The sequence below is a fragment of the Clupea harengus genome, chromosome 4 (genome assembly GCF_900700415.2).
Source record: "Clupea harengus chromosome 4, Ch_v2.0.2, whole genome shotgun sequence".
Classification (NCBI taxonomy): Eukaryota; Metazoa; Chordata; class Actinopteri; order Clupeiformes; family Clupeidae; genus Clupea; species Clupea harengus.
This window is the reverse complement of record NC_045155.1, coordinates 13,542,283-13,568,878: the sequence shown is the minus strand read 5'-3', so window position 1 is coordinate 13,568,878 and position 26,596 is coordinate 13,542,283. Positions and strand designations below refer to the sequence as shown.

Genomic DNA, 26,596 nt, shown 5'->3' with positions numbered 1-26,596 from the left:
GAAATCTCTGCCACAACCTTTATTACACAGCCGATTTATGATTGATTGCGCCCTGCTTTGTGCCAATGAAATTAATACAGATATGCCCACCTATTCTCACAGAGCTTGTTCGCGGTGCTCGTTGCCCTATGAAATTGGGGCTCTTTATCTGTGAGATCAATAGTGAGCTACAGACTAGCACACCTCAAACACCAATGGAATCTATGCTTAGAAACCACAGAAGATAACTCAGTGATCCTCCTTGATATTTATGGGTTGGGTCAGCAATGAAGAACACTGAACAATGTCCTTTGACACACATCCCTGAGCCTGAGTTTATAGCTTATAGCGTTCTTGGTTGAGTCAGAGATGTTTAAGCAGGACAACACTAGTGCCGGGCACTCACCGCCTCCACCAGACTGTCTGCGCTGCCTCTCTTCTGGCTGTGCCTGCTGTGGAAGTCCAGGGGGATCTGCAGGTGGCTGGGGGAGTGTGAGGAGTGCGAGGAGCGGAGGGGCCGGTGCGTGAAGCTCCGCGAGTGGGGAGTGGAGCGGGACATGCGCGCCGGCAGCTGCGGCGTGTACCAGGAGCTCCCGCGGGCCGTGTCGGGGGTGCTACTGGCACTGGGGGGCCCGCCGTGCCAGTCCACCTGGATGAGTGGCGTGTAGGCGCCGGGGGTGGTGGGCGGCGTGGCCCAGGAGCGGATGGAGCGGGTCGGAGAGAGCCTGACCCGGCTGGCGTCCAGTCCAGCCACTGCCATCACCTGGGTGACCATACAGAGATCAGGCATGGGTCAGTGTGGTACAGTATATTACACTTATTTAGAGTTCTGACTATTACTTTGTAGACTTGACTGTTGCTAAATGCTACACTTCTCTCATCCTCTGTGACTGGGTTCCTCTGCGTGTATCTCTGGCGAGTTGTGTGTGTGCATTTGTATGTGTGCTTGTGTGTGTGTGTGTGTGTGTGTGTGTGTGTGTGTGTGTATGTGTGTGTGTGTGTGTGTGTGCGCATGTGTGTTTTTCTACCTGATGCTGCATCAGATGAAGAGGTAGTGCAGTGCGGTGGTTACAAGCAGGAGACAGCGGCGTCTCGTCCTGACTGCTCTGCCTGCGCAGACACTCAAAGCTGAAGGCCGGCCGGTGAGGAGCTGCGCAGGTGGAGATGGAGGGGGTGACATCATTATTGGTACCACGAGCAGAGTTACATCCCAAAGTCGTTCTGTTCTGTTCCATAATAGTATTCTTTATTCAAATTATTCCTATTTCTACAAATCCGAGTCATGTCAGGTTTGACGTGTTGAGTGGTCTTACTCTGGGGGGAGGAGGAGAGCAGCCGGCGTATGGGTGACCTCCGGCACTCCTGGTAGATGGGCTGCTCGTCGTCGTCAAAGAAACTCTCGGGGTGGTGATAGCCCCTGGTCGTCTCCGGGTCCAAATGGCTCACAGTGTCGTGATACTCCCGGTAGGACCTCCTGAACGAGCCGACAACAAACAGAAACCGGGTCAAGAACAAAAAACACGACACCAGTAAAAAGCTTAATACATAATAAGTAATACACACATACATTTCATACATAATACATAATAAGTGATCTGAAGCTGTCATGGTGATGCAATACCTCCTGTCACCCGCCAGCATGATTTCATCCTCCTGGAAGTCCTCGCCGCTGTAGTACTCTCCAGAGCCCCGCTCCTCGTCACTCCCGTCCCCAGCCACGGGCACCTCTCTGCGGATAGTGGGGTAACAGCTGGCCCCTGAGTCAGACCTGGAGGGGATTTCAGGAGGTAACAGCAGCCATGAAGAGCTTCTATGTACTGCCTCATTATCTTATATAGTATCTGTGTAGTTATACAAGTCTGAATAGCACAGTAACACACATGGGAAGGGCCACAACAACACCACCACAGCTTCCACACAGTGCCTATAGTTAGGTAGGATGCATAGAACGCTGCCACCCACACCTACCTAATATAGGTTTCATAGTAGCGTGCTCTGTTCCAGTGGTAAGGGATGCAAGGAGGAGATGGAAGATGCGGAGGGGAGGACAAAATGGGTAACAAAATTAAAATGATTCATCATTCGTGCATACAGGAGATCTCTGTGAATGAAAACAGTCCATGAGGGCTGATAGATAGAATGTAAAAAAAAAAAAAACAAGAGGAAAAACGTGTTTTCTAAAGTATGGAAATGTCACGCACATCATTTTGCATGCTGGCAGAGCACAACTGGGCTTTTGCATGCCATGCAGGGGAAAAGGTCACAAACGTAATAGACAGTTCCGCCTACCATGAGTTTAAAGGTTAAAGAGTTTAATGGTGCAGAGCGATTATTACAACGATTAAGGGTTCTCTTTGAAATAAAAGAAAAGGTTGCTGCCAGAAACCGCAGACTCAGTCCCATGTCTTGACATGATGCCACTTGCAACAATTTCGCAAGCTTGTCTTGCTCAACTGCTGCACACTGTAAATATGGGCTCTGTTCCTAGTCCTTCTTGGCTATGACACCACAGCTAATCTGTGATGCCTTTTGAACTCTGACCTGGATTAGGTCAGGGATAGGATCCTGCTACTTTCAGTGTTACATTACAACAATTATTTTGCTGTACAGTATGTCTCACAAGACAGGGCCCACAGTACATATCAGAATGTTCCAGTATCACTACAATATCCTGAATTCTATCAGAAACAAGGGACCAAATAAACATACTAGTTCTTATAAAGAATTTCTTGATAGCAATATAACGACCAAAAAGACATGCAAAATCCTTACAAACACCAACAATAGTTGGCACTCCTAAAAGGGTAGCATACTAACTCATGTATTTTGGCGATACCACGCTATGAAAGCTGTCTGACCCGGACCACAGAGCTACATAGCACATAGCAGCTAGTCGGAACGACAGGTGTAATGACTATATACCAAGAAAATGGATTAGAGGATGATACCAGTATTGTTGCCTATTAAAACATGCTTCTAACAGTGGCAAACTGTCTCTTTAAGATGGTGCACAGCTAAATAAGGAATCTACTAATGTCTCAAAACAGCAGTCTGCAGAATGCATTGATTTAAAGTGTACTTTGAGGCATGGCAGTGCTTTTTCACAGATTTCTTAAAATGTTACGCAATGACAACATGAAACACTTTGTATTGCCCTGACTGCTCTCACAAACGGTCTTTCAGGAAATTCCACAGAAGTGAAACTCCATAACTCCATGGAATTTTGACATTATGTTGTTTCATGGGAGCATGGGAACATTTAACATGTCATGTCAAGGACGCACAGCCCACACACTCCAACACACCTTCTGGAGTTAACCCTCCTAAGAGGGTCACCGTCACTCCTGAGGTTGAGGTAGGAGCCCAGGGAGGAGAGCCGTGTGGCAGCCGCATGCTCGGAGTGTTGGTTGTGCCCCCCATTGGTGACGGCAGGCAGAGAGGGCACGTTGGCATTGTTGAGGTTGGCGTTAGAGGACTTGTGGCAGAAGCTGGCATTGACATTGGCATAGAGCGGGCCGTCATCCTGCAGCAACTGTGTGGGATCTGCGTGGGCATTGCAGGGGAGCGGCGGCACCTGCAAAGGTCGCTGGGTGACGTTGGTTTGGTGGGTCAAATCGCGGTTGTCCCCATTCACGTGATTGAGGTGGTTGCCGAACAGGCCTCCATTCCTCTGCAGTGTCAGAGAAGGTTTTGAATTCACACAGACGAAGTTAAAGACATTCGTCTAGTTTATATCTGGCCAACAAGTAGTCATGCAACTAGTCAACAAGCATTATGGTATGGTCTTCTGAGTGGTTCCTTTCTGAGCAAGATATTGCTAAATGTAACCAGCATTGGGTGAACCACAGTCTTGCACCAGTCCTGAGCCCACACTTTCTGACACAGGAAACATGCATGCTAAAGAGGAGGCTTCTGCAGATGGGTGCTAGCATGTCGCTAATGCAACTCTTAAGGTGTGAGAGGCTTAGTCACTGCACAAGTCTATACCTTCCACCCAAACATACAGACATCAAATGTTCTGACTAATGTGCCAGTGATGTAGCAATGTCCCTATCAACACTATGGAATTATTCCCTTGAACTGGGCATTAATTTGAGAAAACTTTCCCATCACACCCATCTCTGTCCACAGGGTGCAGCACACCTTAGTCATGTCAATCTAAGAAAGCCTCGATTGATATGATTTATGTTACCCTGTAAATTTCATCCTCTTCTTCCACATTTGCATCTTCATCCTGCAGGTCACATGATATGGCTCGGCGAATCTCTGGCCCAATATCATGCAGTGTGCGCAGGCCAGCCTGTAGGGACACAATCACAGTGTTGCTGCCCACCGTCCACATGCGTGTGCAGTCACACAACCCTACGCTCTTAAGAAAGAGGACAAATGTCCTACCCCTCATGTGGATAGACATCTATTCATGTAAAGGAAAAGCAGAAGTTCAATATAGAACTTTACACTTTACTGTGATTATGCATATATCCTTACAGTATATAGCTTTGTTAACACTGGGGCTCAATAATGGCAAATGTAATCTACCTTTTAATATCCATCCCATCACCGTCCCATTGTCATTAAGCATATATTTGGAAACATAGCATCACAACACATTCTGCCACTATTTGTGGCTTTGTGATTTACATTTACATTACTTCTCAGGTTGGGTATGCATACTGGTTGCGGATGTTGAGCAAGCCTTGAAGCCTGAATGTCCACCTAAGACAGCATACAACACCTTTTGGAATACTTAAACTAGCTGACTGATGCCCTGAGAAAGAAGTGGTATTTGGGAATTAGGTAATCTGGTCTCTGTAAAATCAGCAGGTAACATCCAGGCATGACCAGGCAGTGTTAACCAATGAGACATTTACATCAGACCATATAAAACCATAACAGGGAAAGGGGTGGATGCTCATAGTGATAAGGTTAAGCTAAACATAGGGAGTGGTCATGTTTCAGTACTCTTAACGTTGAAACAAAGCCATTGAAAACCAAATCCCATGACGCTGTGTGAGGTAAGATCTGGCAATGCAACTAACATGTGATCAGAGACGTATTGCACGTTGTGGATGGGGGTGATGCACTGAGTTACCTCCACACTTCCACGCACACACACCCTGGAATGTCATGAAGGTCATAAAACAACACCTCGGGCCCCTCACCTTCAGTGCGATGGTGGTGTTGAGTCTGGCAGGATGGAGTCCCACAAGCCCTTGCTCTTTGCGTCTCTTGAATTTCCTGAAGTAGTCCTGTATCAAGAAGGTGGCATAGAACTTCCCCACCGTTATCTCGTCATCTAAGTGAACAGACCACACAACCACTCAATCCTCAGTGTAGCGCGCTAATCTTTGTGCCGTCGACCACAATCAGTTACACTGTTCTTTCAATCGTATCTGACCGCCTTAATGTGACCTACACAGAAATAAATATCATCTCATGCATCGTGTCATGTTCTCATGAAATAAGCCCAATCCATGACTGAGAAACACCAGAAGCTGCCAATGTGTACACCAATAACTCAAATTAACAAAGAACATTTGACAAGCTGCTGACAAGCCTGCTTCACAGGAACTATGAAACAGTGAACCTAAAGCTCAGGTTACGGCTCTGAAGAAACACAATGTGGTTTCGATTTAGCAGGAAAAATAACACTGGCCTGCAAACCTACTGATATGAACTCTAACAGATAGGAGCCAGATAGGAGCCAAAGCGGTTCTCTATGGATGACATGTGGCCTGTAAGCTGAGGTGGCGAAACTGTCAAAGCAGCAGAGCAATGGCACGACAGCTGCAACTACTATACACTATACATAGCATGCAAGCATGCAGCTGGATGTGTGTGTGTGTGTGTGTCTGTAGGACCACCCTTTAAACTGGAACATGTATTTCTACTTTTTCAACGTTGTAAGTGTTTATAGAAAGAGCCCTTATTTGATACAGGCAGGGGATCCAAAGTTCACAATACCAAGCTTTGATGGACCACTGCATAAATCTGAGTGTATGTGAGAGAATGTGTGTTTCTTTGTTTTGTGAATGTGTGTGTGTTTGTGTCTGTATCACTCCAAGCAAAGCAGTAGGGGACAGAAGCAGGAGACAAAAAGCAACTAGTTCCATGCCACCAGCTTAAAACAGAACTGCTTCAGAAGATTCTGCAAGGCAGGAGGACAAGAGAGAGCAAGACACACACACACACACACACACACACACACACACACACAAACACACACAAACACACACAGAAGCACAGAGAGAGAAGAGACTAGCTGTGGGGTAGAGTTCCTCCAAGAGGCAGGAAGAGAGAGTCGTTAGTATTGTTGCAAGCACAGACACAGAGTCCACAACACAGCAGGACAAAGAACAGCTGAGCACAGCAGAGGCTGGAAAGCATGGCACATACAAGGCACATACACATACAGGACTGCTTGGTAGCACATGTTTATGTCAGGAGGCGACTCTGTGTCTGTGTCAGTAAACCCGTTCACACCTGCCATTAACATGCGTCTTTGGGGATCCAATCACAAGCGGACAGCTCTGAGCACAGGTGTGATCGCACTCAAGAAGCATTGAGGACAAGCTGAGATCCCATCACTCAGACCACATTCGGAAGAGGAGGTCTGGGATGCATATGACCACATTCTTTTAGTAGTGTGAATGGACTTTCAGCACAATTTGACCATAATCCAAGAATAATGGAAAGAGAACAACACCTTACTACTACATTTTGTCAGGTTAGGCTACTGCTCCCTATAGTAGCCTATCCTATGATTCTTAGGACCTGTCTTAAATTCCTCCCATCAGTGATGTGTGGGTCCATGTGCATTGTATGTGTATTAAACCGTGAGAAGTAGAACGTAGGCTATTTGAAAGGTAAACAGACAGTTAATTACCCGACGCAAATATTCATGTACATTAAGGCCATGTGGGCTACATACTGTCTGCTTTTTTTTTTTTAGATGAGGAATATGACTTGGCCTGAAAAACTAATGATTGCTGACATCCGCCGGTTAAAAAACAATTATGCATTTTGGTCGTAGTAAGTGCGAAACGATGTACGTGTTTACGTGCATACAGAGTGGGGAAAGTGAGGTGGGGAAGTGGTCACTCGAGACACATGTGAAGATGCATGTTAATACTAGGGTCAACACCAGTGTGATCGCATCTGACCTTTCAGTGAGTGACACTCATCTACTACATGCATAGAGAGGGAAATATAGAGGGAGAGAGAGAGAGAGTGGGGAGAGAAAGAGAGAGAGCAAGAAATAGACAGAAGGAGGTAGGGGCTAGAGGACGATAGCAGAGGAGTGATACGTGTGAGAGGAGCTTGCAGTGTGCCAGAGAAAAGACAGATAAGCTTCTAAATAACGCAAGCTCTTACCAGCTCTATCTCCCTGACCGTAAGGGAGGGCTGAGAGAGACAGGCCTGTTTTGTATCATATCTAAAACACACAAACGTGCAAACAAACACCCCCGCCTAACTGAAACCACCTGTGAGGCCTCTGTAGTCTTTCAGCTGTGCTTCAGTAATGGGGTCAACACAACAATATTCAGTACTAGCTCAGGCTTCCCAGGAAAGTACTTTGATTCACTAGGTGTGGTGTAATATGTGCCGACTGTGACAGGAGAGTACGGATGGAAGTTTCTGAAGGGAGGGGCGTATTTGTTTGACTCTCGAGTTCACTAACTTCTCTACTTGCCGAAACACAACTTGATGATTCAAACAGTGTTTTGAAACTGAAAAACGTTCTACTCTCCATCTCCATTCATTATTAATGTTGAAATTCCTATCATTCCATCCGTTCGTGACTTAAGTATAGAAATATATTTTCAAGTATTTCCATTCCATTTTCATTCCCCGATTCAATCAGAACACGGCCTCTGCAAGCTGCTGCAAGCTTAAACTGATGCCATCCATCATTATCACAATGTGGTTTCAAGAAATGAGGTGCTATACATGGAAAATTTGATCTCTATAATCTGGTTTCAATGAGTAAGCTGTTATACGTCCTAAATGTACCACTGGTAATTCTCAAGAATCAAGATAAATGTTTTTTAAAGGGCATGCGATGGAATCTTGTAATAAAAGGAATGGTTAGACATTCCACATGCTTGCTCGCCCACGTTGAGTGCATTTGAGGTATTATACAGACTGCACATGTGTAACTAACCACCAGCAGGAGGAACTACTTGATCCAACAGCTTCATGCTCGTCCTTTTCCAGATCTTCTTTATGACTGCCCTCAACTCCTCATTGGCTTCATCCAGGTTCCCTGAAAGGTGCACACACACACACACACACACACACACACACACACACACACACACACAGATTTGTTCGAACAAAACACCTAGCTGAACCACAACAGAACGATCTTATCAGACTAAGTTTTCTTTTACTACTACTTCTTCTACCACCACCACCCACAACAACAAAAACAGCAAGACATCATCATCATCTAGATTCTTCTCATTACTTATGCTTCTATTCCGTTATTCTCTATTTGGTGGGGCTTCAAAAAACGTCCGCCAACTACTGACAGTCAGGAAATCAGCACCATGAAGGAAGGAATCTACCAGGGGCACAGCACACACAAACAAAATGCACCCCTTAAATAAGCTCAAGTGTCTACTATACAGATACTATACTCATCAGTCATAGCACATGGCAAATACCTTATATCCCAAATGCATTAATTGCGACTAAAAGAACATTGCTACACATGGGATCTGTAAGAGTTAAGCATATTAGATAGATAAATGTAACATGTGGTCGCTGGTAGAGTTGTTTACCTGCCTACAATATGCTGAGCAGGGCCGGGCACAGACATTTTTGGGGCAGGTGCTAAAGCTAAAACAAGGGCACCCCTCTCACCGACAGGTGTTTTATAAAAAGAAAGTTACCTACAGTAGCACATCATTCATTCTTTTATGTATTGCTTATTATTTGTTTGTTTAATGTTGTAAGTAGGCCTGTGAGCTATAGCTTAACACGTCTTTAAGAATCACCCATAGCCTATCAATAAAGGTGTGGATCAAGCTGAACTTTTCCTTGACATATCAGAACATAGATTAATAACAGACAAGCTCATATTTATGATATCCGAATGTAATTGCGTAGATGTATATGTTTAATGACTTAATTTGGATATCATAAATATGAGCTTGTCTGTTACTAATCTATGTTCTGATATGTCAAGGAAAAGTTCAGCTTGATCCACAACGAAGTACGAAGTACATCTCTGAGCCCGATCTGTTCCGTGACAGCCATGGCTTGGGGCACAAAGTGGTTACCTGCCCCAAACAATGCCATGGCTTGGGGCACAAAGTGGTTACCTGTCTGTCACTGAAGGTAAGTGTTAACTGCCATTGCTGTGGCAAAGGAAGTCGAAAGGGGAGTAGTCAGGGGAGTAGCCAAATACATTTTTTTTTTTATCTAATTAAAAAAATTGATATCGAATTTTTTTTCCTGCAAAAAGGGAACTTGCGTAAACTGTCATCCAGCGTAATTGTAATTTAGATCAATGCTCACTTCCAGCTAAGAGTCCACACAGTTCAAAAACAGAGGGATTGATGTACAGCAAAACACGATGAATGTTGTTTTCATTTAGTGTTACGGTGTGTTGATTGTGTCTTTTGTGACATGTTCTCACCTTCTGTTTTTATCTTCAGAGCAGTCCTAACCAGAGCGAATAGGGTGGCATTGAACATGACCGTCCCATCACTGTTCAAGGGCATGTTCATGGCAACCAGCCTCTATAAACCCACACAAAGAAAAAGTATTGTTCTAAATGCATATACTCTGTGTGTGTGTGTGTGTGTGTGTGTGTGTGAGCAAGCTTACACACCTTACAGGCTACTCGATGAGGACACAACTTGCCAAACCCTAGAGGTGGCTGAATCCGTCGCAGAAGAGTCACAACATCCAGATGCTTTATTCTGCCCCTAGAAGAGATGGGTAAGGTGGGTATAAGAGAGCAACATGGTACACACCCTCTGTGCATATCTGAGTGAGAGTTTGTGGTGTGTGTGTGTGTGTGTTCCATGTTTATGGCAAACACTTACTTGGCTTCAGGGTCATACTCCGACCAGATCCTCTTGAACTCATCCAAGTGATGAGGACCCAGAATGGACCAATCACGGGTAAGGTAATCAAAATTATCCATAATAACAGCAACAAACAAATTTATGATCTAGAAGTTGAAAAAATGGACACAGGAGAAATATCAGGACACCTTAGCAATGTTAAATCTTGTATATGTATCTGAAATATAGGTTTTTTCCCATTTGTGTGTGAGTGTGTGTGGACGTGTAGAAAGCTAGTGCTATCTGCAACTGGAGTCTAAGCAAATACAAACACAAATCAGCCAAACTTGTCTGAGTTTCATCCAAACTTGCATCAAGACTGTGCGTTTGTGTGTGTGTGTGTGTGTGTGTGTGTGTTTGTGAAAGCATGTGTATGTGTGTGCTCATGTACCAGGAAGGCGCAGAGCATGTAGAAACTGATGAAGTAGATGATGGCAAAGCTACTGCCACACGTCTTCTCCCCACCGGGGTTGTCGTCGGAGTCCGAGTCACACAGCTTCCCTGGCAAGCACGCCAACATGATGTCCTGCCACGCTTCTCCCGTGGCACACCTGTGAGGGGCGGTAAGGTTACCAGTCAGCTCTTCACCTGGGATCTGGCAGAGCATGTAGAGACCGGTAGAGTCCCAAGCGGTGGGCACAACAACTGTGAGCTTTTACCTGAAGAGCAGCAGCACGGCCTGGGGAAAAGTCTGGAAGTTGTTGTTCCGATTGATCTGCGTGCCGTCGACCATGGCGATTTTTCCAAACACCTGCAACAACATCTTAAAAACTTAACGCACTTTATATCAGAAAAGCAAACCAAAGCACTGCTAGACGGCATGGAAATGTGCTGAGTGTATCCAGTGTGTATATGCCGCCCCCTACTGTACCTGCATGCCAATGACAGCATAGATGAAGAAGAGCATGGCTATCAACAGAGCTACATAGGGAAGGGCCTGGAGATAAGGCAGAGAGAAAAGAAAGGGGGAGGGAGGCAAGAAGACAGACAGAAAGCAGTGAAATTAACATGCTGAAGTCAAATTATTTTTGTCTTTGAGACGTTTGAGAGACGCGTTGAATGCCGTCGACCTCAATCAGCGTTCTCTCTCTGCTCACCTGAAAGGACTTGACGAAGGTCCACAGGAGCGTTCGAATGCCCTCGCCTCGACTCAGCAGCTTGACCAATCGCATGACCCGAAAGAGGCGGAAAAACGTGATGGAGATTCGGGCGCTGTCCTGCGTGCTCTGGGAATGTTGGGGACAAAGTGAAACCCAATTAGAGGGAGGGTAAAGAGAGTGGAGAAAAACGGTGAACAAACCAAACACACACACAGAGAGAGAGAGAGAGAGAGAGATAGATAGATAGAGAGAGAGACAAAGAGAGGAGGGTGAAATATTCTCTTCATATCTTCATCAAATCACTCAGGCAAAAAAAAACAACAACTTGATAGAACCCAATCAAAGCAACCAATTCAAAACAAAAAAACAATGTTACAAGCGTGCAGTTGTGTGAGAAACAGAGATAGTGTGTCTGTGTCCTATGATGAATGACATCACATGCCGGGCTTCTTGTCATATACACCTGCAAACATTATCACATTGCACACGCACAGGCTCAGTTTCAAAAACTGCCAATGTGTTAAGGTCATGCAGTGTCTTGGGTCGTCCACGTTTGGAGGGAGGGTAGGGGGGATGGGGGGGCGTCCGTGTTGACAAACATGCAGCTGTCCGTGGTGGAATGGGGAGGAGAATGTGCTGTGTGGTTGGAGCAAGGGAACAGTCAATCTTTTTCCTCCATTAGCATTGCAAGCAAGAGGCTGTGGTAACAACGCTTCAGATTGAGAGCACACTGGTGCTTTGTCACTGTGCATCCCTAGATCAATGGATCCTTGTGAGGATTCACATCTAGGAAAACATCCTCAAAACACACACATGTGGTGAAGAAAGGAAAGACTGATGCATTTTTTTTTCTCCATTTCAGCAAGAAAAGGTACTCTGGACTTCAACATTATAAAACAAAAAATAAATAAAAAACATTACAACCACATAAACATAAAGCTGTTGGAAACAAGACTGTGGGTGGGGCCATACAAGGGTGGGGCTTCTTACCATGGGCACCACCTCGACCACTAGAAGGGCTTCTCTCTGCTTTCAAACCAAACACCTACATTAACAAAGTTCCTCTCATATACCCACTGGCACTACATAAACAACCAACAAAAAGAACTTGCTTACTTAATTACTGTATCAGTCTACCAGATAATTTTTGTACTGGACATAACAAAGCTTACACAATATCTACCACCTGATGCTACTGTTTAAACATTTGTATTCCAATTATTTCACAGTGAATACAGTTAAAAATGACAGATGGGTGAAGTGATGTTGAATGTCAGACAAAACTAAATGTTAAATAAAAAACAAAACATTATTTTTCATATATATATGGGCCATTCTACCGAATTGTATTTTCAGAATGTTTTGGAATGTTTTTCCTCTCCCAAAAATTGTCACTACCGAAACATAGTAATAAACTATAGGAAAAACGTATTATTATTAACCTGTTCAGATTGTGTTTCCTTCCCTTCTCTGAAAAGTATTTTTACAAATATTTCTTGAAGGTTTTCACAATGAAATCAATAACAATTTTATTTTTACCAAATTTCAAAGTTCAATTTATACAATTCATCAAAATCTAAGTGCAATATTTCTTTGTAAAATGCAAAATACTGATCATATTGATTCCAGAGTTAATTGATTGATGAAATTGAACATACATTAAACCAATCAGTATCATAACATTTTAGTTGATAACTCAATATACTTTATTTTTTACAAAACATCCAGTGTTTCGGTAGTGACTGCACTGTTTCGGTAGTGACAGCACTGTTTCGGTAGTGACCACAGTATTTTGTTTGCAAGGTTGTATCATATTTCCTCAACCTTATTGCTTAATCTTAACTCATACCATGCTTTAGGTTGGGAATATTAAAAACACAAATGTTTTGTGCTTTTGCTGTCTTTTCCTCCATGATTTTCTGACCTTCTTTTGCTCCCTGTTGGATAAATCACTGATACATTTCAACTTTCCTTCTTCCTTTCGTTTCTTATTTCTTTCTTTCCTTCATTAAATATTCTTGGTGTTTCACTGGGTCATCCCTCACTCTTTGTCGGTATTCTCTCAGCCTCTCTGCTCGACTTTTTCCTTTTGGCATTTTAGTGTCTTATGATTCTTTCTCTCCTGAACAATTTCAGATAGAAATCAGCATTATCTACATCTTTACCATTTAGTCCACATAACACATTTATTTCAAAATGATGGGATTGAACTACTTACCATTCCATTTTGTCACTACCGAAACGATCATGTCACTACCGAAACTTTACCATATGTTTTGGTAGTGACTGTTTCGGTAGTGACTGTTTCGGTAGTGACAATTCTAGCTAAATTTGAGCATAAATAAATAATTCTAGCAAGCACATGGCTAGCAAACAAATCTTTGAAGAGGTGTACACACAAACAAACATAATACTTTGCATAAAACCCCAAAAAGTTTACTTAATTGAAGAAAAAAAGGTGTTCGGTAGTGACAATTCTTAAGGTTACACACTGATTTTCAGACTTTGGAACACATTTATATCAAAAGTATGGGATCTAGCTACTTACCATTCAGCCATGAGGGACAGGGATGCAGTATCACTGCCTGGTTATAAATGCAGGGGTGTGGCTAAAAAACAGGCTCAGCCAATGGACTAAAACTCCTGTGTTTCGGTAGTGACATGAAAACTATGGACATGAGTATAGTTTTTTTTTTTTTTTATTAAACCCACAATAAATCTAAATCTTCCAAGTTCTGTTTAAACTTAATCATAAAGATCTTTGAAATTAGATCATTGAAAAAAATCTAAAAAGTGTTATTTACAGAAATTGAAATTTAGATATCAGGGTTGGGGACAGCTACTTCCCAATAGAAAGTACCCTATAAATGATGATTTTGTATATATTTAGCTTATCCCTATCTCATTTAATGTCTTGGGTTTAAATAGAACATAACATATTCTTAGTAAATATCTATTTCTGAATACTTAATTGTTTTGTAAAAAGTTTTTCTTGTAGTGGGACCACACTTTACACCAATTCGGTAGAATGGCCCATATATGCATGGACATTTTTGGATGTTTGTATGTTTACCATTGACAGTTTTACAAAAACAAACTTTTTTAGTAATTGCTGTAACGCCTTGGTTTATAAGAGATATTGCTTTTGATGCTCCCGAAATATGTCACCATTAAAATTAAATAAATAAACACACAAACAAATAGATAAATAACACAATGACACATATACACAAAAAAAAGACATTAAAATGAAATACAAAATAAAAATAAAAAAAAACACTGGATGTGATTCAACAGTCAATTTTTTTACACAAATAAATCATGACAGTCTATCAAACAATCATCAATACATTTGAAAACAAATCAAATAAGTATGCACTACATTTCATGAGGAAAGGAGTTTGAGAGAGCTTGAGAATGAAATAAATAAAGACTTGAATAAGAAGAGCATTGCATTGAATCCCTGATCCAAAACAGCCCCTGTATTAACCTATCAAAAGCCCAGCTTGAGCCACCATCCAAAACAGGTAGATATCGGAGGCAAGATAATGGATGTGTACATTTTACATCACAGTTATATTTAGTGACACATTGACCTTTTGGCCATATCTTATGGGTCAGGGGCTCAGGGGGTCACTGCACAGCCTCTTCGTTCAGAGACACAAGAGAGCAGACATGGAAAGCACTACTTACATTCATCTCTGTGATTGCAATGTCAACGACGCTACCAACAACAATTAAGGCATCAAACGTGTTCCATGCATCGGCGAAATAATTCTGTTTGCACCAGTGGAGAGAGCACAAGAGGGAGACATAGAGGACAGAAAGAGGCAAAGAGGTAGTCCAGAGAGGGAGAGAGAGAGAGCGAGAGAGAGATATGGGTGGATGTATGGGTGTTGAGGATGGGGGGAGGAGAAAAGAGACAGAAAAGAATGTCAGAAAGGCAAAGATAAAAGACACGGCACGTCGCAGCCCGTGATTATGAAAGACAAGGAGGCCACCGTGTCTGGGTTGGTCCAAATCTAAGGAACTCCAAAATCTCCTCATAGCAGTTGCACAAATCAATCTGAGATTTTTTTTAATGAAAAGTGCGCTACAAATAAAATGCATTATTATTATTATCATTATTATTATTATTACTATCTTCTAGTCAACGCTATATCGCAAAGTTTCATTCCACTGAAAAGCTCAAGTCTCATAAACAAGTCCAGACACCGTGCTCTCCAAAGCTCAGAGTATGGGCACAGCAGAAACATGGCAAGAACGACAAGCTCCTCCAGAATACAAGCTTTAGTGAATGTTCTCTTGCGCCCCCTGCAGCCAGGGAGCCCACTCTGACAGACCCCTCTCCCCCCCAAAGATGGAAGCCTAAGAGAGAGACCACACCAACATGCCAGAGGAATGAGGGCTGTTGCCACATCGAGGATGGAGGGATGAGAGGAAGAAAAGGAGGGGACGGACCCGTGCTCACACATACCTCATTGAGAATGATGTCAACTACACTGCCAATCACCACCAGGGCATCAAACCCGTTCCAGGCATCCCCAAAATAACCCTGGTGAGCAGCACCCGACCAGGGCAGGAGAGAGGAGAGGAGGGGAGAGGAGAGGAGAAGCGAGGAGAAGACAGGGAGAGACATAGGAGAAAAGCACAGGAAGAAAATATAGAAGTGGGAGGATAGGAGAAGGGAAGAGGAGGTGAAATAAGAGGAGGAATGAGGAGAATAGGAGAGGAGGAACAGGTGGGGATTAACACAGACCACTGGGGCTTTAAACACCATGGGCTTTGACAGGGTAGGGGAACTACTGCATGTGTGCTGGCTCTCACCATCTTAACACTCCCAGTCTGATTCAGATGAATACTACAGCGTTTCCCACACATGGACTTCATTTGGGCTGGCCGCCCAGGTATATTAACAGCTGCAACAACTGTATATTTGACAACCCGTTGCATTTTTTTAATTTGTATTTTCTTATCCGAGAGGGGTCTACTGACAACCGCACATGCTCTGCAGAGAAACACATGGCTGCATGGCTACATGTCTGTGAATATTGATAAATGGCCCATATGCATAAGCGTTGGAGCTCCTTTTTGAAAAAGTGCTCTGACAAACAGTGCCAACACTAAAGAGTGTTTAATTCTCATTTTATGTTTAATTTGTTTCATTCTTCCCCTGTGGTTAGATGGGGGGTTGAATTTGTAAAATATATTATGTGAATCATTAGAAATAGAAATAGAAATATTCAATAAATCTAAGTATTGTGTTAGAAGTCACACGTATTTGTTGCTTGTCATATGTAGTAGACCATTTTTGAGCCGGCAAGTAATGTCGACCCTTTCTGCCGGCTACCACCACAAGCACATTTCAGCCCTGTGGGAAACACTAAACTACATAAGAGATTGCATGTTATGAGACAGAACACACCCTTGGTTTGAAGGCAATCAATTTGAGGATCATCTCCACGGTGAAGACTCCAGTGAACACCATGTTGAGGATGTCCATCACATAGTTGAAGAGACCAGACTGGCCTTGGTGCTGAACACAGAGAAAAATGGGAAGAGGGACAGGAATTCATGCAATATCTTTTTTTGAACAAAGAATTACATTAAAATGAAAACTAAATGTCTTTAAAACGTTTCTGCTGCACTCTTCTACTCACCTGTATGGCCAGGCAGAGCGTGTTGAGGATGATGAGTACGAACATGATGTACTCAAAGCCCGCTGAGTTCACTACGTACCAGAACCTGTACTGGTGGCGGTTCTTAGGGATGTACCTCCTCACCGGACGTGCCTTCAGGGCATACTCTACACACTGCCGCTGGAGGGTCACACAGGAGAGCCAATTATAGAGAGCAGATTCACACACACTCATTTACACACACACACGCAAACACAAACACTCATGCACACACACACACACACACACACACATGCAAACACACACACAAACCTGGTTTTTGTCCAGCTCACAGTTCTTGTATTCTTTCTCCCCCTGTTCCTGGAAGGTGACGATGACGAAACCCACAAAGATGTTCATCATGAAGAAGGCGATGATGATGATGTAGATGATGAAGAAGATGGAGGTCTCTACACGATAGTTATAAATGGGGCCCATGTTTTCTTTGTTGGAGTCAATGGCCTTGTACAGGAGCCTAGAGAAAGGAGACAGATGGAGAGAGGGAAATGCAATGTGTGTGTGTGTGTGTGTGTGTGTGTGTGTGTGTGTGTGTGTGTGTGAAGAGCTACTTACGATGGCCAGCCTTCAAACGTTGAGACAGTGAAGAGGGCCATCATGGCCATGAGCACATTATCAAAGTTGAAGTCGCTGTTGTGCCACACCCGATGTTTGATGACAGGCAGCGCTGTTTCACCAATGCTATACAGGATGTATGTGCCTCTGTAAAGACAGACAGAGAAACATCAACACACATACACAGACACACAGACACAAAAAGACCCACACAAATTGTTGTATGTTGGGTAAATAAAATCCAACTTACTGGCATTCCTCTGGACTTGATTTGGCTTCGTCTGTGCAGCGGTAGAACTTTCCCTGAGTGACAGAGAGGGCGAGAAAAAGAACCATCAAATACGAAGAAATACAAAAGAAGTGTTTAACACAGTGATAGACAGTTGCAAATGATATACACATTGTACATAGTACTCAAGGATAATGTAAGTAATGCTAAAGCTGCTTCCTTGATTACCTTAAAGAGCTGCACACCAATGCAGGCAAACATGAACTGGAGGAGCGTGGTGACGATCATGATGTTGCCAATGGTGCGGATGGCCACAAACACGCACTGCACCACATGCTGTTTGGTTCCAACAGAAAGGTCAGAGCAGAGTGAGGTAGGGGCTAATGACTACATCATTCCAATGGCACCACTTGAGCAGTAATCTCTACGACCTTCACTGGGGTAACTACTGTCCCCTTCTCTACCCTTACTGGGCTAGTACGGTATCTCAGCACCACACGGAGATGGAGAACAGAGAAGAGGGGAGGAGAGCAGAAGAGAGGACAGGACAGGAGGAGAGGAGAGGAGAGGAGAGGAGAGGAGAGGACAGAACAGGAGACGGGAAGAGAAGAGAAGAGAAGAGAGAGGGGAAAAAGAGAGGAGAGGATAACACGGTGAAGTAGATCAGAAGAGAGAGGAGAAGTGGAGAGGAGAGAGTCAAGGAGAGGAAAAGAAAGCAGAGAAGAGGATAGGGGCCTGACCTTGAGGCCCTTGGCTCTGTTGATGGCTCTGAGGGGCCGCAGCACTCGAAGCACACGCAGGATCTTCACCACCGAGATGGCTGATGACCTGCATGCCACACACAGCCAATCATAATCAAGCCCTGCTAACCATTACCACTCCCTCGCTCATTCGTGTGTGTGTGTGTGTGTGTGTGTGTGTGTGTGTGTGTGTGTGTGTACTCTGTAATGTCTCTATCTGCTGGTGCTGCTGTGCCCATATGCGTTGATGGGTCTAGATTTATAGTCCAAGTCAAATTTCTTTATCTATCTATCTATCTATCTATCTATCTATCTATCTATCTATCTATCTATCTATCTGTCTATCTATCTATCTATACTGAGTATATGTATTTTGAAGGAAAATGCATACATGCAGTACTAGGCAATGCACTGTGCATCATACATATGATGTGCTATAGTATGATAGTATTAGTAATTGTGAAAGGTTTACAGTGCGCTTCAAAAGGCAGGACATACTCAATGCCAAAGGACACTAGTGACACCCCGACGACCAGCAGGTCCAGCAGGTTGAAGTAGTTCCTGCAGAAGGCCCCTTTATGGAGGAAAGCCCCAAACGCAGTCATCTGAAAGAGATGAAAGGAGGTCAGATTATGAAGGCAGTTGCTAATGCTCGCAACAGATTCAGTAGTCCCACATTCATATACACATACACACACAAACAAAAAAACAAACAAACATAAATACATTGTCTCTGTATACATCAAATTACATCAAATAATTGACATGCTGATGTTAAATTCAACTAAATAGTTACTCAATTCAAATGTACTCAGTTGTTATTCACAAATAATTCACATTCCACATTTTTAGTATTGTTTACAACATACTCAAAGAGGGCAGTTTAAAATATTTCCAAATAACAGGAATCACAAATACACGACTTATAAAACTGCCCTCTGTGATTCCTCATAGACATTCATTCATTCATCCCCTACAGTGAAGGGCTCTATGAGATGAGAGAAAACACAAGCATTCAGAACATGGCTCCTTGTCAGGATGTGATCCGGTCCAACAGGCACCTCCACAGTGGATACACTGTACAGAGACCAATAGCGGACCACTTCCTTTCAAACACCCATTTGAATGACAAAACATTGAAAAAGATTCTTCCAGTAACACTCAAACCAATCTTGGGTTGCGTGACAGCATCAATGGTAAATCATTTTTTTGATTCCCATTTCAGCAACAAAGCAAGCTTCTTCTTACTTATGAAAGGGAGCATTTTTTTTGCATGGACAAGAGGGGAAATGCATTGACAGAGATGAGCTTTCCATACAAATTATGACTGCAGGTTTGTGTTTTGTGGTCAAGCAAAGGACAAAGAATACTGGCTGAAATGATGCAAAAAGACAAACGTTCCGAGCAAGCACACAAGCAGGACTTGTATCTAAACCTATGAAGACCCTGAAATCCAGGCACACCAGAGCCAGTCATTATTTATACCCTGCCTTCACGTAAGCAAGTTAAGCCATTGCTAACTGTATCAAATTTCTTTATCTTAAAAACTGGGAGGAATAATATTCGTGTTATGTTTACGATTCTCACATGAAATTGAGACGAAAATATCCTTAAAAGCTGGTGAATACTGGTTGAATACTACATTGGCCAGACTACAATACTGATTTAACCGAAGTCCTGCTGATGACATTGTGAAGCGGATGCTGTTAACTGGTGCTTGGATGAGTTCTTGTTAAAGGCAGACGTGTCATGGTAGCAGACAGAGCAGAGTGCGATGAGCTCTTCCCAAAAAACTAAAAACATAAAACAAAAACAACATGCCCGACACATAGGGGAGGGCAGAGTGCAACGGGACTCGTGTTGCCATACAGACAAGTTTACCTTCAACAGGATCTCAAAGGTAAACATACTAGTGAAGACATAATCTGCATAGCCTAGGACCTGCGGAAGCAAGACGTTGAGAGGGTTACAGCACAGTCAGAGTAGCAAGGGCACACAGACAGGGCCAGGGGACATTTACCTTGAGCAGGATCTCTACCGTAAAGATAGCCGTGAATGCATAGTCAAAATAACCAAGAATCTGGAAAGAGGGGCGACATGAGAGTTTAATGAGGGCAAAACACACAAATTGATATGGCAGAAGCTGAGAGTTTGCTGCAGTGCTGGTGGCTGAAGCCTAGAGGGCGCTGTGTGCCAAGATTTAATGGCTCCTTCACTTGTCAACTATAAGAAGAAGCATTACGAGGGAAATTATGCCTTAAATGAGTGCACAAATCATGGTTATCTGCACTTTTCTGTTTTGTTAACTGTAATATTAGTCTAAAAATATTATCTGGTAAAACACATTTTAACATATATGTAATGTATGTGATTATTTTGTTTAAGTGTCAGATAATGTATTGATTGTCCTACGATGTTGCGGGCGGAGAAGTTGCGGATGGGGTCCTCTGCGGCCAGGGAGACAGAGCTGAGCATGATGAAGACGAGGATGAGGTTGGTGAAGATCTGATGGTTGATCAGCCGGTGACAGGCCACTCGGATGCTGGAAGGAGGAGAGCACACTTGATGGACCAACAGTTGCATCTTCACACTACTTCAATCAATGCTTCTTTCACAAGTACGCACTTGTTTGTGTACCGGTACTTATACAAGGCTCTGTGTGCAAATGTGAGTGGAAGAAAGGAGAGAAGAGAGAGAGAGAGAGAGAGAGAGAGAGAGAGAGAGAGAGAGAAAGAAAGAGTGTGAGAGAGAGAAAGAAAGAGTGAGAGTGAAAGAGAAGGAAAGAGAGGAGGAAGTAGGAGCTCACGGGTTAGTCTTGCTGAAGATGAAGAAGGCACTTCCCTCAGGGATGGGCTGAATCTTCTCCTTGAGGTTGAGGTCTGTCAGTCTCTGAGGGCGTGGCCCGGCGGGAACCTCAGGCACCTCCACTTCCTCATCCTCCTCACCTGCACACACAGAGAGAGAAGAGGCTAGCGGCTAGAGGCTGCCACACAGTGCTCTGCACTCAAGTCTGTAGAGTTAAGCCACTCCACCTGAACTCACACATTTAACATGAAGTTCAAGGGAAAAGAGAATGAAGAGCACATTGCACCTGAGTCTGAGGTGGGACCTTTCTCCTCCTCTACAGGCTCCTCTACTGCAACCTGTAACAAACATCACAGAGAGTCAACATGCGTGCACACACACACACACACACACACACACACACACACACACACACACACACACACACACACACACACACACACACACACACACACACACACACACACATAGAACGAAACGAACAGGTACACACAAATCCACATATGCTGAGTGCACCTTAGTTTCCCCATCCTTAGCTTCTTTCTTTTCATCTTCTTTTCTGCATATACTGTCACTCCTTGGGGAAAAGAGCACATTCCATTCAATGTACTTGGCAATCGGTATGGAGAATATGAAGGATCAGTAGGTTTCTAAATGACTAATGTGATGTTGCTACCTGATGCTCTTCCTCCTCTGGATCTCCTCATCCTTTTCTCTCTGAGCCGTGTTCAGGCTCTCGGCATCTGCCAGGTTGTCAACGGCGATAGCCAAGAAGACATTCAGGAGGATGTCTGTGTTGACAAAGTTAGGGAGACAACAAAGAGAGGACACAGAAGCCCAAACCATACTCAAAGCCCTCACAGACTTCTCCACAGAGCTCACCTATTTTCACTCGAACATTTCACGTACACAGCCACGAAACCACCTGAAACAAACAAATGGATTTCCCCCCCAAAAAATACAATCCCATTAAATGTAGGTTTGACAGCTTTGTGTCACAAAGATGCTTTACCAAGAACTGAAGCCCAAATCCCACAAAGAGCAAGCCCCTGAGCTTCTGACAGGATTATGTGAAGAGACAACATTACATAAACCCCTGGATGAACAGACTCTGAGGTAGAGTAATCTGTCCTTTATTGCTTCGGTCGGAATCAATTACTATTTGTAATCTGTCATTCTCAGAGATTCATCTGTGCTGCTTGCGACTCATACCACTAGCATAATAAAAAAGCAGGGCAGTGTGAGGCAGGTAAAAGATAAAACATCTTGTATTGCAACCTGATAGAAATAAAACTGTTGTTTTTTAACGTTTCACTTCATTTTGCTGTCTGCACATGCAGCAATAGACATGGCAAGAATTACATTTCACAGTAAATGTAGAAACAATTTAAGACAGACTTCCTGAAACCATTTACAGTTTTTTAAACAAATCCTATACTACTGATACAGCTTTGCAAAATTAATGCAAAAATGTGTCTATTCGTTCAGCCCGGTTCTTTGTAAACCCACAACCCTTCCTGACAACTGGGCTTGGAAGTCTTGAAAGTGATAAACAGAAGCTGGACGACACAAGATGGATGGATAATCCAATGCTGGGACCTGGGATGCTGTACAGAGAGCACTTGCCACTCACGACCCCTGAAGGATACAGTTTCCACAGATGAAGAGGATGATGAAGTAGATGCAGACCACCATGCCAGAGGAGGAAGGCCCGCCATAGGCCATGATCCCATCATACATGACTGTGTTCCAGTCCTCGCCTGTCAATATCTATACACAAGCAAGGCAGACGTTTACTACTGTGTCCTCATACTCACAGTACACAAACAGACAGATATACATACATATATACATACACATGTGTGTTAATGCACAGACATGCACACCTACAAAAAGCATGGATGCTAAAATGCATGACTTCATATAATGCCCCACTTCCTGTAAACCTCTAAGCACAGATACATACATGTACTGCTGCGCAAACACACACACGCACGCACGCACGCACGCACGCACGCACACACACACACACACCTGAAAGACAGTGAGCAGCGCCTGAGGGAAGTTGTCAAACGTGCTCCTCTTGGTCACAGTCTCGTCGAAGTTGAACTTGCCGCCGAAGAGCTGCATGCCGAGCAGGGAGAAGATGATGATGAAGAGGAAGAGCAGAAGCAGCAGGGAGGCGATGGACTTCATGGAGTTCAACAGAGACGCCACCAGGTTACTCAGGGACGCCCAGTGACTGCAGAGACCGAGAGAGACAAAACCAAATGCCATTACAGGGGACTGGCTAACACAGACGGATAAAGCGGAAGCTGCCAATAACAAGATGTGGAACCTTAAGGTCCTTGAATATGCTCCCAAAAAACTCTGCAGCTTAGTGTCTCAAGCAGGAACTAGCAGGTAGAACTAACAAGGAAATGAGTGCATTGGTTGGCCAAAGGCATACCGGTACCACATCTCAGTACACATTCACCAATAAGTTATGAACTCATGAACAACAGTGGAGTTTGGATGAGGGAGTGTTGCAGTTTTCCTGGGAAGCCTGCACTCCTGCCTGTGGGCCCTTACCGTGTGACCTTGAATATGCGTAGCAGGCGCACGCAGCGGAGCACGGAGATGCCGAGGGGCGACATGATCGCCAGCTCCACCAGGATGGTCTCCACGATGCCCCCGCACACCACGAAGCAGTCGAAGCGGTTGAAGAGCGACACGAAGTAGGCCTGCAGGCCCAGGCTGTACATCTTTATCAGCATCTCACACGTGAACATGGCAAGCAGCACCTTGTTGGCCACATCTGGGTTAAGAGGGTGAGGAAAAGGGAGAGAGAGAGAGAGAAAGAGAGAGAGAGAGAGGAGGATGAGGTAGGAGTGTCAAGGAGAGCTAGAATTACAATTTCATATAACAGAGAGCAAGATCAAACCAAAAAGAATCGAAAGAATCTAAAAGAATCTGAAGAAGGTCTGTCTTTAACACTAACCCTGTTCTCTAATTGTTTTTCTCTGTTAAGGTTTAATCAACAATACAAAATCAATTGCACGAATGAAGAAGGGTTTGTCTTGTGTTTGTCTCGTCTTTGTGGTTTAGTAGGGCACACAAGCACACGAGAGCAGGGCGGCAGAGGGTGTGCTACGTACTCTGCACGTGCGTGAGCCAGTCTGGCTGGTTGTAGTGCTCAGAGGAGATGGTCAGCGTGTTGAGGAACACCAGGAGGATCACCAGCCAGTAGAAGGTGGTGGATTTCACCGCCAGGCGACACTTCCTGCGGCAGAACCTGTTCCAGCGGCGCCAGTGCCGACTGCAAGGTCACAAAGAGGTCAGTCATCACATGTTTACAAACACCATAACACACCAGCCACCTGGACTGGCAGATACATGAGAAAGCACTGATGAGAATGACGGCTTCCTCAGAAGTATTCACATCAAAGTGAGTGGTAAGTAATCAGTCATGAAAGAAAGCAGATGGAAGATGGTGGCTGTAAGTTTCACAATCATGACCACACAACAGTAACGCAAACAGATGTGATGAGATGAAGTCATGCATGTGAGAAAGAGTGAGACTGTTGTTGCCATGCACCACATGAGGACAGAGAGACGACGCCTCCACCAATGAGTTACTGACCTGAATTTGGATTTTGTAATTTTTTGACTGGAATAAATCAAAGATGATACAGTTTCAACAATATGCGTCTTTTCAAATACATCAATGTCGCTTTGTTTTTTTAAATGAAAATGTTATTGATTATATTAAGGTCAAATATTCGGACAGACTTAAAACCTGCAATAATCCTGCGCTGTTTTTACAAAGACCTATGTTTAGTGCTCATTAACAAAAATGGACACAAACTCACCAAAGTGGTCCACAGCAGTGGGCCTTGTCATCCTCCCCGTTTGGGTTATCTGTATTCACCGACTCCGTCTCGCTAATGGGCATGCTCGCTGGGTCAACAGAACAGCACAGGAAATGATGTCAGTTTCAAAGACCACACTTCCTGCCCACCACAGAAGACCCCTTATGCTTAGAGCCAGGTAATAGCCAAACCACAGCACAAAGCGCCACTGTGACTTCAGCTCCACAGAGATGATTTTTATTTTATTTAAATTTTTTTACACAGTAGCTAGAAACAATATCACATCTGACTGCACAAGTTCTCTTTCAAACAGTAGAAAAGCTCTGGGACCGTGGCCCTTTGGGACCTGGTTTGGCAATACCTGACTGATACTCTGGTCTGCCATGAAGACCATTCTGTATCCAGTAACCATGTAGGGAAATGAAACAAGTCATCAATAAGTATTGAAGACCTTTTCTGCTGTCATTTCTGATGCAAGACAGTGGAAAAGTGGTGTAGCATGCCAAAAGAATATCAGCACACAAGATGATATTCAGTGCTAACAGAGAGAGAGAGAGAGGGGGGGGGAGGAAGAAAGAGATAGAGAGAGAGAGAGAGAGAGAGAGAGAGAGAGAGAGAGAGAGAGAGAAAGAATAAAATATGGGGAGACCATGCACTGGAAACACTTTCGTCAGATACCACCTGCATCCAACAACTGAAAAAAATATTTTAAATGACATAAAGGAGGGACATTCAGTTGAATGTATGTGATGTTATGCATGTTTGTTTGACACATTTTTTTTTTAGGTTGTTTTAAGTGTAATTGTTGACTGGGCTTGCGAATTTAGCTCCTGAGCTGACTCCTGTATTACATGTTTAATGTTTACCTTTTGTGTTTCACATTTTGGTCGGAGAGAAAACATGCAAAAAGTGATGAAAGCAGACACGAGGCATGATCTGGGATTTATGGTTGAGGATTCCCACACCCACACACAACCACCCTCCCACACCCAGACCCAAACACAGCCACACACACACACACACACACACACACACATATCCACGTGCATGTGTACATACACCTGGCCCCGCACACACTCACGCACGCGGTTTACCATGTGTCTCGGTCGACTGGCTGAACCAGCCGAACTTCCCTTTCTTCTTTTGAGTGAGGTCAGCCAAAGTCACCCCTTGGTTAGAAATGCAGTGTGCGCATTCAGACAGCAGGGGGAGTAGAGAGATAGCAGTGAACAGGAAGAGAAGCATCTATCAGCACCAATTACACACAGACACACTTAACAACACAGTGGAGGAGAGACTCAGAGAGAGAGAGAGACAGAGAGAGAGACAGACACAGAGAAGAGTAGAAAAAAGTAGAGAGATAAAAAAGCTGAAATTGTACAGGAGAGAGAATCAAAAGAGAAAACTGAGGACAAAAGGAGGACAGACAACTACAAGGAGCAGCTAAACATAACTGTAAAACATGTTCCGGCCTACTATAGCAAGGGAGTCAAGTAGCTTGCAATTTATCAGTGCATACAAGCACACTCACACACACACACACGATCACAACTTCACAATTT

General features: G+C 43.8%; 1 protein-coding gene across 5 annotated transcripts in view; it reads right to left on the bottom strand.

Annotated features, from left to right (window-relative positions):
* The window catches only part of LOC105898925 (voltage-dependent L-type calcium channel subunit alpha-1D), a 64,942-nt gene that overhangs the window by 2,419 nt on the left and 35,927 nt on the right, over positions 1-26,596 (bottom strand). For 2 of the 5 annotated variants that reach the window (XM_031566315.2, XM_031566316.2), the window contains exons 10-47: positions 26,129-26,203; positions 25,035-25,122; positions 24,806-24,832; positions 24,321-24,481; positions 23,755-23,980; positions 23,218-23,425; positions 22,833-22,953; positions 21,860-21,974; positions 21,700-21,760; positions 21,470-21,521; positions 21,185-21,323; positions 20,791-20,920; positions 20,399-20,458; positions 18,877-18,983; positions 18,379-18,466; positions 17,867-17,974; positions 17,660-17,712; positions 17,410-17,556; positions 17,110-17,311; positions 16,819-16,977; positions 16,584-16,694; positions 14,852-14,935; positions 11,156-11,284; positions 10,930-10,995; positions 10,718-10,809; positions 10,450-10,609; positions 10,038-10,165; positions 9,821-9,917; positions 9,626-9,728; positions 8,144-8,245; positions 5,142-5,275; positions 4,172-4,279; positions 3,285-3,649; positions 1,948-1,974; positions 1,601-1,747; positions 1,293-1,453; positions 1,008-1,129; positions 386-742 (exon numbers count right to left, since the gene is read on the bottom strand). In XM_031566315.2, coding sequence (XP_031422175.1) covers positions 386-742; positions 1,008-1,129; positions 1,293-1,453; positions 1,601-1,747; positions 1,948-1,974; positions 3,285-3,649; positions 4,172-4,279; positions 5,142-5,275; positions 8,144-8,245; positions 9,626-9,728; positions 9,821-9,917; positions 10,038-10,165; positions 10,450-10,609; positions 10,718-10,809; positions 10,930-10,995; positions 11,156-11,284; positions 14,852-14,935; positions 16,584-16,694; positions 16,819-16,977; positions 17,110-17,311; positions 17,410-17,556; positions 17,660-17,712; positions 17,867-17,974; positions 18,379-18,466; positions 18,877-18,983; positions 20,399-20,458; positions 20,791-20,920; positions 21,185-21,323; positions 21,470-21,521; positions 21,700-21,760; positions 21,860-21,974; positions 22,833-22,953; positions 23,218-23,425; positions 23,755-23,980; positions 24,321-24,481; positions 24,806-24,832; positions 25,035-25,122; positions 26,129-26,203 — 4,820 coding nt within the window. The remainder of the gene's footprint in view (positions 1-385; positions 743-1,007; positions 1,130-1,292; positions 1,454-1,600; positions 1,748-1,947; positions 1,975-3,284; positions 3,650-4,171; positions 4,280-5,141; positions 5,276-8,143; positions 8,246-9,625; positions 9,729-9,820; positions 9,918-10,037; positions 10,166-10,449; positions 10,610-10,717; positions 10,810-10,929; positions 10,996-11,155; positions 11,285-14,851; positions 14,936-16,583; positions 16,695-16,818; positions 16,978-17,109; positions 17,312-17,409; positions 17,557-17,659; positions 17,713-17,866; positions 17,975-18,378; positions 18,467-18,876; positions 18,984-20,398; positions 20,459-20,790; positions 20,921-21,184; positions 21,324-21,469; positions 21,522-21,699; positions 21,761-21,859; positions 21,975-22,832; positions 22,954-23,217; positions 23,426-23,754; positions 23,981-24,320; positions 24,482-24,805; positions 24,833-25,034; positions 25,123-26,128; positions 26,204-26,596) is intronic. The other 3 variants (XM_031566318.2, XM_031566317.2, XM_031566319.2) reach the window with 3 other exon arrangements.